This window comes from Hydra vulgaris, chromosome 07, assembly GCF_038396675.1.
Source record: "Hydra vulgaris chromosome 07, alternate assembly HydraT2T_AEP".
Taxonomy (NCBI): Eukaryota; Metazoa; Cnidaria; class Hydrozoa; order Anthoathecata; family Hydridae; genus Hydra; species Hydra vulgaris.
In genome coordinates, this window is record NC_088926.1 from 24,571,134 (window position 1) to 24,586,017 (window position 14,884).

The following is a 14,884-nucleotide window of genomic DNA, read 5'->3' on the forward strand; positions in this document are numbered from 1 at the left end:
CCAATTGGAAAACTCTGTTTTATGTTAGCATTTAAATTTGCTTTAAATATTTGATAGCAAAGAATATAAATTAAAATTAAGTTGTAATTCTATTGCCAAGTATTTAAAGTTAGTTAAAAAGCGTATATATATATATGTATATATATATATGTATATATATATATGTATATATATATATATATATATATATATATATATATATATATATATATATATATATATATATATATATATATATATATATATATATATATATATATATATATACATATATATATATACAGTGGCGACAGCATAAATAGCACACTTTCATGACCAGTTGGTTTTACTTTTTGATGCCAACTTTTTTGTATTTGTAGGAATTGCTGTTATTTTTTATAGCATAAACAATGTCAACCTTTTTGAACGGAAATACTCATTTAAAATTTATAGCTGTCAAAATTGCTTGTTTTGAGCATTAAAGCGTTCGTATTTACCTTTTAACGGTGATTTTAAATAGCACACATTTACTCTTTATTTAAAAAAACTTAAATTCTTTTATTATATCAAAAGATAATTATTCTATTCAGTATTTAAAGGATATTCTTGTAACTCATTTAGCAAAAAAAAAAAAAAAAAAAACTTATTACCTATTAACTATGGGACGAGGTAAACATGGAACAGAAGTCTTTTGAGGACAAGTACAGGCATTTCGAGATCTAGGATTGAACAATTCTAAAAGCTTAAAGACTGGGTTGTTCTCGTAAGAAAGTTATCAATGCTATTATTTTTTATAACGATACTGGTTCATTAAGCAACAAAAAACATGTCTCGCGAACGAAAGACAACCCCCAGAGAAGACACAGCCATTGTCCGTATCGCTAAGCTGAATCCTTTTGTTGACGCACCAAAAATTAAAGAACAAATTGCTCAAAATTTAAAACTCGATCTGTCTGTCAGCACTGTTAAAATTTGCTTACGCGAAAATAAGCTATTTGGAAAGGTTGCCCGAAAAAAACCATCGGTCTCAAAACGATGGTTTTTTTAGACAATGGTTCAAAAATCTCGTCAGCCGTTTGAAGTTTGCAAAACAGCACATACACAAGGATTTAGGTTTTTGGCAAAATGTGCTTTGGACTGACGAGTCTAAGCTTAATCGCTTTGGATCTGACGGAAAACAATATGTTCGTCGTCCCCAAAACCAAGAACTCAGCCCTCGGTATACTCTAAAGACCGTAAAACATGGTGGTGACAATGTGATAGTGTCAGTTTTTTAGTGTGTGGTGTGGGCTCGTTGCATAGAATTCAAGGGACAATTGGTTAACACATGTACAAAGAAATACTAGAAAACGTCATGTTACCATATGCCGAACAAAATCTCCCTTTGGTTTGGAAATTCCAACAAAACCAAAAAGTGTTAAAATGTGTGGGAGGACGTTGATAGAATCATAAACCGGTCAACTGCAACAAATTTAGCCTGACTATGGATCGAAATAAAGGCTGCTTGGGACGCCATTACGCCTGAGCGATGCCAAAAATTAATCTCGTCAATGGGCTGTCGTTGTCAAGCAGTAATCGACTCAAAAGGATACTCTACTAAATATTAATTTACCTCTAAAAAAGTTTTTTAAACTATTTATACAAGGAACCTCCATGATTTTGGTAGCAAAAGGACGAAATAATAATTTTGTACAGGGTGGGCTATTTAAATTGCCCCCCTTATTCTGTACTTCTAAATCATTTATATGATTGTAATTTTTTTTTTAACTAAGTTACTTTCTTTTCTTACTCAGTAATGTTATCTTCTAAAATAAATATTTTATTAGGCTGAAAAGGTTTAGATCTCAAAAACTCAGATTTCTGGAAAATATATCATTACATATTGAACATCAATCTGTGCTATTTATTTTGTCACCACTGTATGTATGTACAGTATTGGACAAAACATTTGCAACCAACATCGAACAATGCTAAAAAGTGTTCCTAATTTTACATGTCTTAAAAACGAAACGAACTATACTACCACAGCAAACAGTTCAGGAGTCTGGAGTCATAGCATGCCATGACATGAGCAATCAGCTGACAGGTGACAGCACACAGGCAGAATTTTGTTGACAAGTGCCATTTTGCAATGAACAAAGTGTTTCATTACATCAATACAGTCCACATCCAACCAAGACGTTGTGTTCCACAGAGCATTATTGTATCATCACAAGGTAAATGTAACACGGTAAGCCTTGAGAAGCGTGATTATTTATTTTTATGACTTCAAGTGCAAAAATGGCTCCCGAGAGTCTTGGATTGGAACTAAGAAAGAAAATTATTGGCGATTACGTAAGTGGAATGTCACAAAAAAGGATTTGTGAAAAATATCGCGTGAAAAAATGGACCGTATCAAGACTATGTTCCAAATATCGTTCTACGGGGAAGTAGGCAGCAGATAACAAAGGTGGAAGACCGTGTTCCACCACTTCTAGAGAAGATTCTATGATCGTCAGATCCGTCAAGAAGGATCCCTGGATATCATCAGTCGAGATACAAAAGCAATTAGAGCTGCCTGTATCGGACCGAACAATCAAACGACGAGCTGTTGAAGCCGGATTGTTTTCTCGACGCCCTGCAAAGAAACCGCTTATTTCACTAAAAAACCAGAAGAAAAGACTCCTGTTTGCTACATCTCATATTGACTGGAATGTGCAGAAATGGCAAACTGTCCTGTTCAGTTATGAATCGAAGTTCAACATCATTGGGAGCGATGGCATTTACCGTGTACGTCGACCGGCCGGAAAACGCCTCGATTTACGTTACTGCCATAAGACCGTGAAGCATGGTGGAGGCAATGTAATGGTCTGGGGGTGTTTTTCTGCTAACGGTCTAGGTCCAATACATCGAAACGATGGAATAATGGACCGTTTCATGTATAAAAATATCCTGAATGATGTTATGTTACCTCATGCTGAATGGAATATGCCAATAAAATGGGTTTTTCAGCAAAACAACGATCCGAAACACACTACAAAAGTAGTCAAGCAGTGGTTTTAAGACAACCACCTATCGGTGATGGATTGGCCACCTCAATCTCCGGATCTCAACACTATCGAGAACCTGTGGGAGATTGTCAATCGCAGAATTAATCGTGAAGGTGTTCGTAATAAGGATCAACTGCTTGAACAAATCCAAAAGGCCCGGGCAGCGATTCCACAAAGTTTCATTGATCACCTGATCGAATCTATGCCTCGAAGATGCAAGGCTGTGATCGACAAAAAAGGATTCTCCATGAAATATTGATAGCGAAATACAGCTTGGTCAACATTTTGTCGAGTTGCACTTGTTTTGTCTAGAAGGAAATCAACTTTTTTTAATACTTTTGATTAATTTATTAATTTTCGTGTAAAAATAATGAACTTTGTGATGAATAAAACTTAAAGAACTTTGTCTCTAAACAGATACATAGTTATTTCCCTAAATAAAAAAATGCAGCACTTTTATATAAAGAAACTAAATGAGCATTATTTGGTTGCACTCGTAAATATATATATATATATAAATATATATATATATATATATATATATATATATATATATATATATATATATATATATATACACACACGATATTTTATACATTGAAAACGAATCAGTTTATACGATTACGAATTTGTAACGTCTTGATAAAATAATATTGTTAAATTAAAACTTTCAAACATCCTATCTAACTCCCAGAGTGAAGGGCAAGCAGCGAAACTAGTATCGGAAGCGTTTCGTTATGTTTTTTATTCGAGAATCGACGCAGTTGCATTTTAATAAAACTACGAGGCAGTAAAGTGTTTAAACCATATACTTTATTAACCGCATTCTCATAATTATATTTTTTAATCAATTGAAAAAATTGTTTCTTATAAATAAAAACCTTGACAAAGTGTTTTAAGTTAGGAGACTAAGTTTTCTTTAAATGAACTTTTTATGTACATGTATTTTAAGCATCGGCCTAACAAAGTATGTATATATATAATTATAAATATATATATATATATAAATATATATAATATACTTTAAAATCTAAACAAACTAAATGAGAATTTATTAAATATATTTAATACCAAAACTAACAATCATGCACATAAATAAGCAAAGCGTAAACATGAATTTAAATAAATAAAAAACTCACCATTTTGTAAATAAACTGTGCAAAAACTACCTTCGCGTCTTTTATTAAAAAGTAAATATTATAGCCATATGCAAATAAATAAATCGCAATAAAAATATCATAAATATTAGACAAAAATATTTTTATAAAAAATAAAACCATACGAAAATATAAATTTACATAAAATTAAAAAAAATTAAATAGTAAACAAAAATATACTAAACATCTTAAATACGGAGGATTTTAAATTTAAAAGGCTCGAAATTTTAGAATATAGACGAAAAAATAGAAAATACGATAAACCAGAATTATCCAAACAAATAAGAACAATAATAATATAAAACATAAGAATAAATAAAACAGAATTGAAATCTCGTGTTAAATAAAATTAAATAAATAAATATATATATATACATAAGAAAAGAAATTTATCTGAAGTTGGCGTAAAGATCAAAAGAATCCAAATACTCTTGTAAAGCTCTGTAGCAAAATTCATATTGATCCTGTAAAGTAGTAATATTATTAAAAAAATTATTATAAAATTTGAATTTTTATTTACAAAATCATTAGTTTTTATTATTACATTATTATATTATATTAGATTTTGTTACATAAAAAAAAAAATCCAAAGTAAACCTTTGTTTGGACCATGGCTGTTCGTTGATATCTTAATTTCTTTACAGTTTGGAATACATCGACCAATCCCTCGACTTTAACTCGCTCAATCAAGTTCGTCAATGCAATAAAAACACCAGTTCTACCGACTCCAGCACTAACAAAAAAAAAAAACTTTTTATATTAAACTGCTTTGTTTTTTTTAAACAAAACAACAACAAATTGATTTTAGTTTTTAAAATAAGTTCTTAGATTAACTAATAGTTCCTATCGGACCTAGTGGACCAAGTGGAAAATTAGAATCTTGGCTCTTTATTTAATTTTATTTAATTTAAAAGAATCCCAAATAAAATTATCATGCGTTTGTTGCACGGAAGATATTTATTTTGATGATAATTAAGGCCGGCGCGCTTTTATTATCAATAATTAGATACAGTTTTATTAATAGTAAAATAAGCAAGGTGAATTAGTAGTCAAAAGTGTCTGGTGAAACATTGATGCAAAGTAGAATAGACAGGTAACAACACTTGGTTAAAAAAATACTATACTGATTTCGATATAGAGATAGTTCTCCCAGAAGATAATTTAGTTGAAGATTTAACAAGTTTATAGTAGATAGTTGAACAAATTGTTTGTAGCTAAGCAATAAATTGTTTGTAGGTAAATGACAAATTGTTTGTAGCTAAGCGATAAATTGTTTGCAGCTAAGCAACAAATTGATTTTATTGAAATTATGGTCACGAGACTAGAACTCATTTAAAAAAAACATAAAAAATTTTGTTTATGAAAATAAAGCATAAACAAATTTTGTTCATAAAATATTTCTAACTGCTACCAAAAAAACAAAAAAAGTCAGTAACGTAATTAAAATGTACCACTAATGTTAGAGGATTAAACAAAAAGAATAGTTCAGTAATGAATGAAACTAATAAAACCTTATAGTGTGGCTAAACAACCAAACGTAAAGCGTCATAGGTAGTGGGAACCGGCAACAATATCTAGTTTAAATAATTTTGAGAATATAGTTTGAAGAGATGGCGTTGACTAGAATGAATAGAATTAGATCGCAAGAAAAGACTAGAAAATCGAACGAAAGAAGAATGTTTATAATTAAAGTAAAAAAATGTTGCTAGCACTTGTTTGTTGCTTTTTGTTTAAATAATCAAAAGAGCTCATTTACAAACACATTATGAAATAGTTGGTCTCACTATGTCAAAGTGTTGTGATCATTTTTCAACCTTATGTATTTATCATAAACAACAGTAATGCAAACACCTGCTACATTATAATAATATTAATAACAAATAAATAAAGTAAGCAAAAAAAGGCTATGAAAAATCAGATAAAAACCTATACATGCAAATTTAGTTAAAGTTACACATGTGGAACTTTATTCCAGGGAAAACGACATTTGTTGAAGCACAAAGAAAGTGGGTCGCAGATGGTCCTACTTTTATACTATTTGTATAAAAGTAGGACCACCTACTACCCACTTCATTTTGAAGTAACACCGAGCAGGATCTACTGCATACCAAGACAATCCTTGAGATAAAACTTGATTATGTGAAACATCTATTCAAGTGAAATCTTCTTTGCAAATACCATATGGAAATAAAGTTTTATGTGAAGCATGGACACAAGCTTATCTATATTGTCTTTGTAGAATATATCAAGATTTATTCCAAAACAGCATTCACCAACTAAATCTAATAAAGGCTAACAAGTATTAACTTGCTTAAAATGTTAGTACCAACATATTCATGTTTCTTAACCTTATGTAGACTGGTGGTTTGTCAATTTTCTTCTTACTTTACTAATTGAATTGAAAACACTCTAAAAAGTGTTAAAAATAATAAATTTATTAATTAATAATTTTTTTAACCTCCTCAAAGTTTCAATAAGTTCAATTGAAGAATGAAGTTTCATTTCATATCTTAAAACTTTGGTACAGTTGGGTCCATAAAATCAACTGTTATATAACTACAGGCAACAGTTTTTTTTCCATAAAAGTTCTTCAGATATTAATCAGTGAAGCGGAGATTAACAATTTTAGTTACATAGTGTTGTATTCGGCCATGAAATTATATTCATAACTCCTTCAATCAATTTTATATATATGAGGCATGGAATGTTAACATTTTCGTATTATTGAATCTATAGCTCATATACAGATCCAATATTTTTTGCTATCAAAATTAGTACTTTCTGAATTCATCTGCAAGTGATCTTTAAACTCCTTGCTTATCCATCAGCCTATTAAAACAGTAACATGAGTATTTTCCACCGTAAACTTATATTAAAAAAAAAACTTAGGTTTTTCTTATCTAAAATTTACATTGCATCCAAACTCAAGATATAAGGTGCTTACAGATAATCCAAGGATGGTGTTGTTGATTTTAAGATCAGAGGCTAAGATAAACTTTGATTGATTAAGTTGAAAAGTGTTTTCAGATTGCAATGATTTTCCTCTATAATTTAAACTAACCCTGGTATGTTCACTTTGTTGACTCTGGTGTACTTCTGGTTTCTTGGTTAAAAATTTGATGCTGATGGCTCAAAAATGTTCACGACAATCTTTAGAGATCCATGTCCTCTATCAATACCAACAAAAATAACAGAATTAAAATATCCAATATCCTAACGGAACACACTGCAGTTACTAGCATAGATAGATCAATACAACAAAAAATATTTTTTTCAAATAAGTTTCTAAAACTTTTAAATTGACATTTTTGACACTGTGAAACTTATCTAAGTAGCATGATCTATTTGAACACCAGCATAGGTGTATTCTGAGTCTTCAAATATCTTTTCTTATCTTCTTTAAAGTAGCTACAACCAAAAACTTGGAAAATCATGATTTGTCTTAAACTTCACAATTGTTTCACTTCTTATATGCCTTACAGGTATCCAGTATCTATACACTTAAAAAGAAAAGATGTTTTCTCCTGTTGCATGTTGTATATTTTTACTGTCACAAACAAAAGACTTTTATTTTAGTGTACAAGAAACAACTCTGTCAACAACATTTGGATTCTTTAAAGTAATTAGGACACAAAGATTTTGAATAGTTTGCTTTTTTGTTGCAAGGGTGATGAATACCAAAAACAATTATTTTACAGCATTTTTAGCAAAAAAAAATTCTAATTTTTTGATAAGATTTTTTCAGTTTTTTGTTCAGAAAAAATAAACTTGAGTGTACTAAACAGTAAACAGAACATTTCCAGTTATCTTTTTTTTTTGCTTCATTTTTTCTAACTTTTTAACTGAATGACAACACTGGTCAAAAAAAAAATTTTTTTCTGGTGCTGAGCAAACAATTTGTTTTATATAAACCATTTCTCATTTTGATTTCAAATATGCAGCTCATTTTTCACCATCACGTCAAGTTGTAAAGATATTTGGGTTCAAATCTTTAGTATTTTGGGTAAAATCCCTAATATCGCCAAAAAAAATATTGAAAAGTATGTCAACCTGGGTCTCAAAAGAAGCTTATTTTCATAGAAATTTTAGAAATTATATTTGTTTGTAATAAAAATAAGTACTTTTTGTATTTTAATTTTTTTGTCAATTAATTTTAAGGAAAAATATTTATGTTTTCTATAAATTTTATGAAAATATGCTTCTTTTGAGACCCAAGTTGACATACTTTTGAATACATTTTTGTTGAAAATATTAGGGATTTTACCTCAAATACTAAAGATTTGAACCCAAATATCGTTTTAACTTAATGTGATCATGAGTTGAAAATGAGTTGCATATTTGAAATAAAAATGAGAAATGCTATACAAAAAACAAACTGTTTGCTCAGCACCAGAAAAATTTGTTGTTGTTGTTGACCTGTGCAATCATGTAGCAAGGAAGTCTCATTAAATTTATTGATAACTTTACTTTTCCATTTAAAATATAGGGTTATCTTGCAACTTCCACAAATTTCAGACAGATAAGAATTTATGCTCAAACTGGTTTTTGATCAGTTAAATCATTGATCTATTCCTCTCTAAAGATGGACATATTTTGTCTATTGAAACACCAGAAACAGACTCATCTCTTATTTTCTCAATGAAGCAGGCTCATTTTTGAAAGTAAACTTTTTTGTTTAGTACTTTCTATATTAGATTATTTTAATCTGATAAATAAATATTCCAACAAATTGTTTATTTTAAACAAATTATCAAAAGATTGATGTAGGTTATTAAGACTAATAAAGACATATTTTCTAAATTATGACATCTTTTGTGACAATTTTTTGTAACTTTTAAAAGACTGCTGATACCACAAGATTTGCAAATCGGAATAAAATACCCTTAAAGAATGCCTAAAGTAACCCCCTAATTAAGGAAAACTGGTTTTTGAAAAAAAAAAGTTCAGGTTTTCTCTTTTCCAACAGGAAAGAAAAAACCTGAATAAAAAATAACTTTAACTGAAAACCTCTAAAAATAAGCATTCACATAAAAATTTAAGTTGAGCGTATTATTTCAAGAGCTAATAAACTAAAAAAATTAAATACATGCTAAATATAGATGAAGACATGATTATGACATTACAATGTAATGATAATTATCCTATAAGATCCTATTTAAAAATGCTTTTGGGCAGTTTAGGTTATTAATGGTGGTTAAGACAATTCATGAGATCAAAAACTCTGATATAAAACCTCACTTCCTAGGTAAAGGTAGGAAGAGCTTACTTAACTTAATGGTAACCATCACTAGATGGTGTCACAAAAAAATAATTTTTTTTCTGAACAATAAAAAACAGGTTTTTGCTTGAAGGGACATTCAGTTGTCAAAAAATGCTTTGAAACTTCATGTCAAACTGAGTTGGAAATAAATAATAATGTCAAATAGAGTCAAAAATGAGTTGGAAATAAATAATTGGTCAATGGTAAGTATGTTGCAGTAACTGTGTTGGTCCTTACACCAGTTGACCACTCTATAATGTAGTGAGTGAGAGTTTCAACGTAACAAAAGGTGTGAAATTTTAGATTGAGTTATCCAATGTGGGTTCTTTGTGAAGAAAAAGTGGAGAGAGCTGAAATGGCAGGCAGAAAAAGGATAGAAATATGCTGCCTGCAAGCAAATTTCTGGAAAGATGACAAGTGCTAAAGTTGTTGGGTGTGTCAATTATTAATGTAGCTGAGATAAAACAAGTGAATGAGAAAGTAATGGTATTAAGATTAGCCATTTAATAGTTAGTGCTTGATAAAGTTTCAGTGTATGACCCACAAACAGATAGAAATTTTAGATTGTACTTGGTAAGTTGAGATAAGAGAAGACAAGCAAGTAATGATAATAAAATTTGCTATAGGAAGGGTATTAATATAGTTTCAGTATACACACTCAAACAGATAAGACAAGAGAAGAAAAGGAAGCATTTTATATTGTTCTTGGTAATGTCTTGAAAAATGTTGGAGAAAATTTGAGGTTGGTTGTATATAACAATATATTATTAGGAGACATATACAGGGATATTTGTGCAGCCACAGATAGTTTTGAACAAATACATGGTGGCAAGTTTGGCCCAAGAAATATTGTAGAGAAAATCTTGTTAAAATACTCAGATGCTATAGGATTAAAAGTCTGTAATACATAGTACACAAATAAATATCAACAGAAAGTAACTGATGAGTCAGGTGGCTTTAAGACACAAGTGGATAAATTCTTAATCAGAAAATAAAATAGGAAATGGGTAGTGTAAGAGTGAAGCTTTGTATTACACAGCACAAATTAGTCTTTGTGACATAGTGAAACAATGAACAATAGTGGAAATGCCAAAGAAAAAAATGCCAAAAGAGAGGTATGTCAGAAGGTAAGCGCAGAAATAGATAGATTAGATACGAATCTCTCATTGAAAAGTAAAATAATGAAGGAAATTTTTAATTGTTATAGCTGTAGCATACACAGCAACTTGTTTCAATAATGGAGGTTGTGGCTTGTAATGTGCTTTTAATAGTTTTGGTTAACATCCTGTTCAATTTTATGTAAATGGTTTACATTAATTCGATAAGGAATGCATATAAAAAATGATAAAAAGACCAGTATTTCTTTAAAAAAGCAAAAGCAAAAGTTAACAAAAAAGAGTTTAACAAAACAAGAAAAAAATACCAAAAGAGAGGTATATCAGAAGGTAAGCGCAGAAATAGAAAAAGAAATATTAGATACAAATCTCTTATTGAAAAGTAAAACATTGAAGGAAATTTTTAATTGCTATAGCAGTAGCTATAAAAATTAATTAAAAAAACGATGCAAAGTTTAGAAAGGTTCAAAGTTTAGAAAATGTTCAATTTTATGTAAATGGTTTACATTAATTCGATAAGTAATGCATATAAAAAACTGATAAAAAGACCAGTATTTCTTTAAAAAAGCAAAAGCAAAAGTTAACAAAAAAGAGTTTTAATCATTAAAGTATTGCTTAAGACAACACAAATTGGTAAACAATTGACATTACAATACCATTGACCATACAAACTAGGCTTTGCTATCTTGTTAACTTGTGGAAAAGCCGAAGAATGGAAAAGAGATGCGAGTTAGTGCAAAATTTAGAAAGGGAAGGGTGAATGAATTAAGATGGTTTGGGGATGAAGAGTGTAAAGACCTAAATGGGTGGGTATCTGCATGTAGAGAGGTAGCAGTTTTAGGAGAAAAAGGTAGAGGTTGAGGACAGATGACAGGGTTAGGGAAAAATCTGTTTTTTTGTATATCAGAGAAACTGAAATTGTGTATATCAGAGAAACTGAAAAACTTTTTTTGAAAAGCATCCCTGTTTAGCATAGAAATCACCTCAAAGTTTCAAATCATCAAGTTTTACTGATCTAGAAAAAAATTTAAAACAATTTATTATCATTTATAGTTTTCTTACAAAAAATGTAACATTGTAATAAATATTCTTTCACAAACTGAATAAGGAACAATGATAGGTATAAAATACTTTGAAAAACAAACAAACAGAAATCTATAAAAACACAGAAAAACACATTTAAAGTGTTTTTCTTTCAAAAACAAGCAATTATAAAATTAAGTTTACACTGCTAGCTGTTTTAAAGTCTGTTAAAAACTGTTTAAACTGTTTCTATACTAATAGTCAATGCTTTTTATTACTGTATTCACAATAATAAAAAGTACACCACTACCCCAAGTAACAAAGAACTACAGAAATTGAAATTTAAAAACTGATAAATTTTTTAATATAATATTGGTATTGTTACCTGCAATGTACAACAGTGCATTTATTATTTGTTGCAATGTTCCATCTCTGAACTTGCCCAATTAGCTCAATCATGCCAATACCAGATTCAGGAGAACCAGTTTCAGGCCATGTTGTAAATTGAAAATGCTTCAAATCAAAAGATTTTCCAGACTAAGCAAATTTAAATGAAATGAGTTACTATATGAAAATTAGAAAAATAGAGAAACTTTTAATTTTATCAATTAAATTAAAAAAGATAAATAGTAAAAAAAATAATAAAAATTGAAATAAACTCACATCTGTATTTGTTAACTTTAATTCTCGTACTATATAATCGCCAAAAGTAGTTTCTGTAGTCAATTCAATGATAAAACATTCAATTTTTAATGAAATTTTTGTCGGCCAATAGGGATGAACTTTTATCTATATAAGAAAAACATGATTTGAAAACCTAATGGCAATCCAAAACAAAATTAAGTTGCTCAAAAATACATTTTTGAGCAACTTAATTTTTAAAAGACTTTAATTATAAAAATCTTATACAATTTTATTTTATTTACAAATAATTGTCAAACATAATGTAATCTAAATTCAAAACCCTTGTAGTCAAGTACACAATTAAAGAACCTACTTATTATGAAAAAACATGTATACCAGTAAAAATTAGAAGCATGACTATCTGGCTTATAGAAAGGTTGATCACTTATCAAACTTTTTAAAACTTACCTGGCCACCTTCTTTTTCTTTAGATATCATTACAATGGCTCCACACTTTTGTTCCCAGACCATCCTCCAAAAATCACCAACAGTTGATTCTAATGGTGCTTGTGTGGCAATAAAAAAATCCTTGCAGGCATAACTATCAACATGGTTTGCATTTATATAGTCACTTCCATCTACACCTGGCTTTTGAGTTAGTTTTACTCTGGTATCATCATATGGGTATATATTTTTAAAGCGATTTTTTGCTTGATTGATTAGTCGGTTTGCAGCATTAAATTGGTCCTTCTTTTCAGATTTTGCAAGTCGAATAAATTCCGACATTAGTTCAGTCATACCTATTTTGAGATTTTCAAGCTCATTTAAATTCAAAAACTTAAATACAAAAAAAAATAATAATAATAATTTTGGTTTAATACACAAAATAAAATAAAGAAATCTTAATACGCAATTTAAAAAAATAATAATAATAAAAAAAAATGTTATGAATTAGTCAAGTTTTATTGTGTTTTGATTGTCAATAATTACACTTGTGAAATACATTTAAAACAAAAGCTGAGTCTAAATATGCAGTTAGTCTTTTTTCAGTAAGTTTTTTCTTCACTGCTTTCAAATAAAAAAACACACCAAAATTTAAAGTCAAAACTGTGACAGTGTGGTAAGAAATGTATTTAGCTCACTATTGTGAGCTAAATACATTTCTATTTAGGTCAGCACTTTCAACATATTAATTTATCAGTATAGTTTTTTTTTGCTTTATAGTGATTATTGTTTTGTTTCTATAATTGTAAACATTTTATTTTAGTGTTTTATTTACATAGGTATATGTTTTTCCTGCTACTTCATGTAAGTGTGTAAACACAATCTGCAAATTTGTTTGCTATATTTGTGGTAATTTCACCATTTCAAGTCAGTGGAAATTATTAGTGTGTTTGTCAAACAAAGACGTGTTGAGAATTTACAGAAGCAGACCAAAGTAACATGAGAATATTTTTTGTTTAGTGAGAAAACTTTTATCAAAAAAGATCTGCCTCTAATTTTAAATTTTCCATTGGTGCTCAGAAGCAACTCTATTAAATTTTCCAATTGAATTTAGGGCGCCATTTTTATTTTTATTTAGGGGATAAATTTCAATTTCAAGCCAGAAAAAAGTTTTCATAAATATGTCATGTTAGGTCTTAAAATAAAAAAAATTTTACAAAAATTTCAATAATAATTATCTTGTCTTACTAAAAAAACCATTAAAAAAATTTACTTTTTATTTTTTTGATAAAAATTATACTTTAAAATGCAAATTGAAAAATTTCGTTTTGTATAAAACAATTATTTTCGAAATTTTTATATAACTTTTTTTGAGACCTTTAGACCTATAGTGATACTCTTATTGTAATACTTTAACAAGAAATATAAAAGTAAAATAAAATATTTTATTCCACCTCAAGTTATAAGACCAATGTTTTATTAAGTTGAAATCTCAGTATCAATTTACTAACAACTACCTCATTTAGATGGTCTGAAATTTAAGATTGCAAGGACAGAAATAATACGAGTTTTGAAATTTATAAGCATTCATAGCTTATTTGAAGCAACCAAGTCATACGAAATTTGATTAGAATAGGTTAAATGATTTGACACATGATTTAGGTCTGTCAAAAAGCTTCAGAAATTTTTTTAAACCGCAAAAAGCAGAAAAATCTTTAACAAACATGACTAGTTATCACTTTGAAATGTTGTCAAAACAGATATTGTTCTAGAAAAAAAAAATGCAAGTAACTACACATTGTTCAAAAACATTGTACAACTACATGTTGTTCAAAAACTTTTAAAAAAAATAGCAGAGCTTTAAAGTTCCATAAAACTTTAGTGCAGTTTTAGTAGACAAGTAAAGTAATCACTTTAATATAATAATAAGTAATCCCCAAGGTTTTGAGATTATTGAAAAATGTTATTGATAGAATGAACATGTGATGTATTATTACAAGATCATCAAATGTTACTTAACTACTTGCATACAGTTGTAAAGTTACTAAGTTACTACATTTAAAAAAAATACATTCATGTTAAATATTGTAGTCATGTCTGTTTCTTTCACATTTTATTGTATTACAATGTTTGTAATTCTTACAAAACTAATACATGACATGATTTTAAAATAATTTTTAAGATTTAACATTTTTAAACTAAAAAAAAAACAACCTATGATTCTATAGAATTCTAAAAATCAAAAACTTGATA

General features: G+C 28.7%; 1 protein-coding gene across 3 annotated transcripts in view; it reads right to left on the reverse strand.

The window, feature by feature from the left end:
• Positions 1–4,511: 4,511 nt before the first annotated feature.
• Positions 4,512–14,884, reverse strand: part of LOC100198055 (tyrosine-protein phosphatase Lar) — a 122,920-nt gene continuing 112,547 nt past the window's right edge. For all 3 annotated transcript variants that reach the window (XM_065801439.1, XM_065801440.1, XM_065801441.1), the window contains 5 exons: positions 12,656–12,987; positions 12,227–12,352; positions 11,949–12,100; positions 4,763–4,898; positions 4,512–4,629 (listed from right to left, as the gene is read on the reverse strand). In XM_065801439.1, the coding sequence (XP_065657511.1) occupies positions 4,555–4,629; positions 4,763–4,898; positions 11,949–12,100; positions 12,227–12,352; positions 12,656–12,987 (821 nt within the window). In that variant the 3' untranslated portion in view covers positions 4,512–4,554. The remainder of the gene's footprint in view (positions 4,630–4,762; positions 4,899–11,948; positions 12,101–12,226; positions 12,353–12,655; positions 12,988–14,884) is intronic.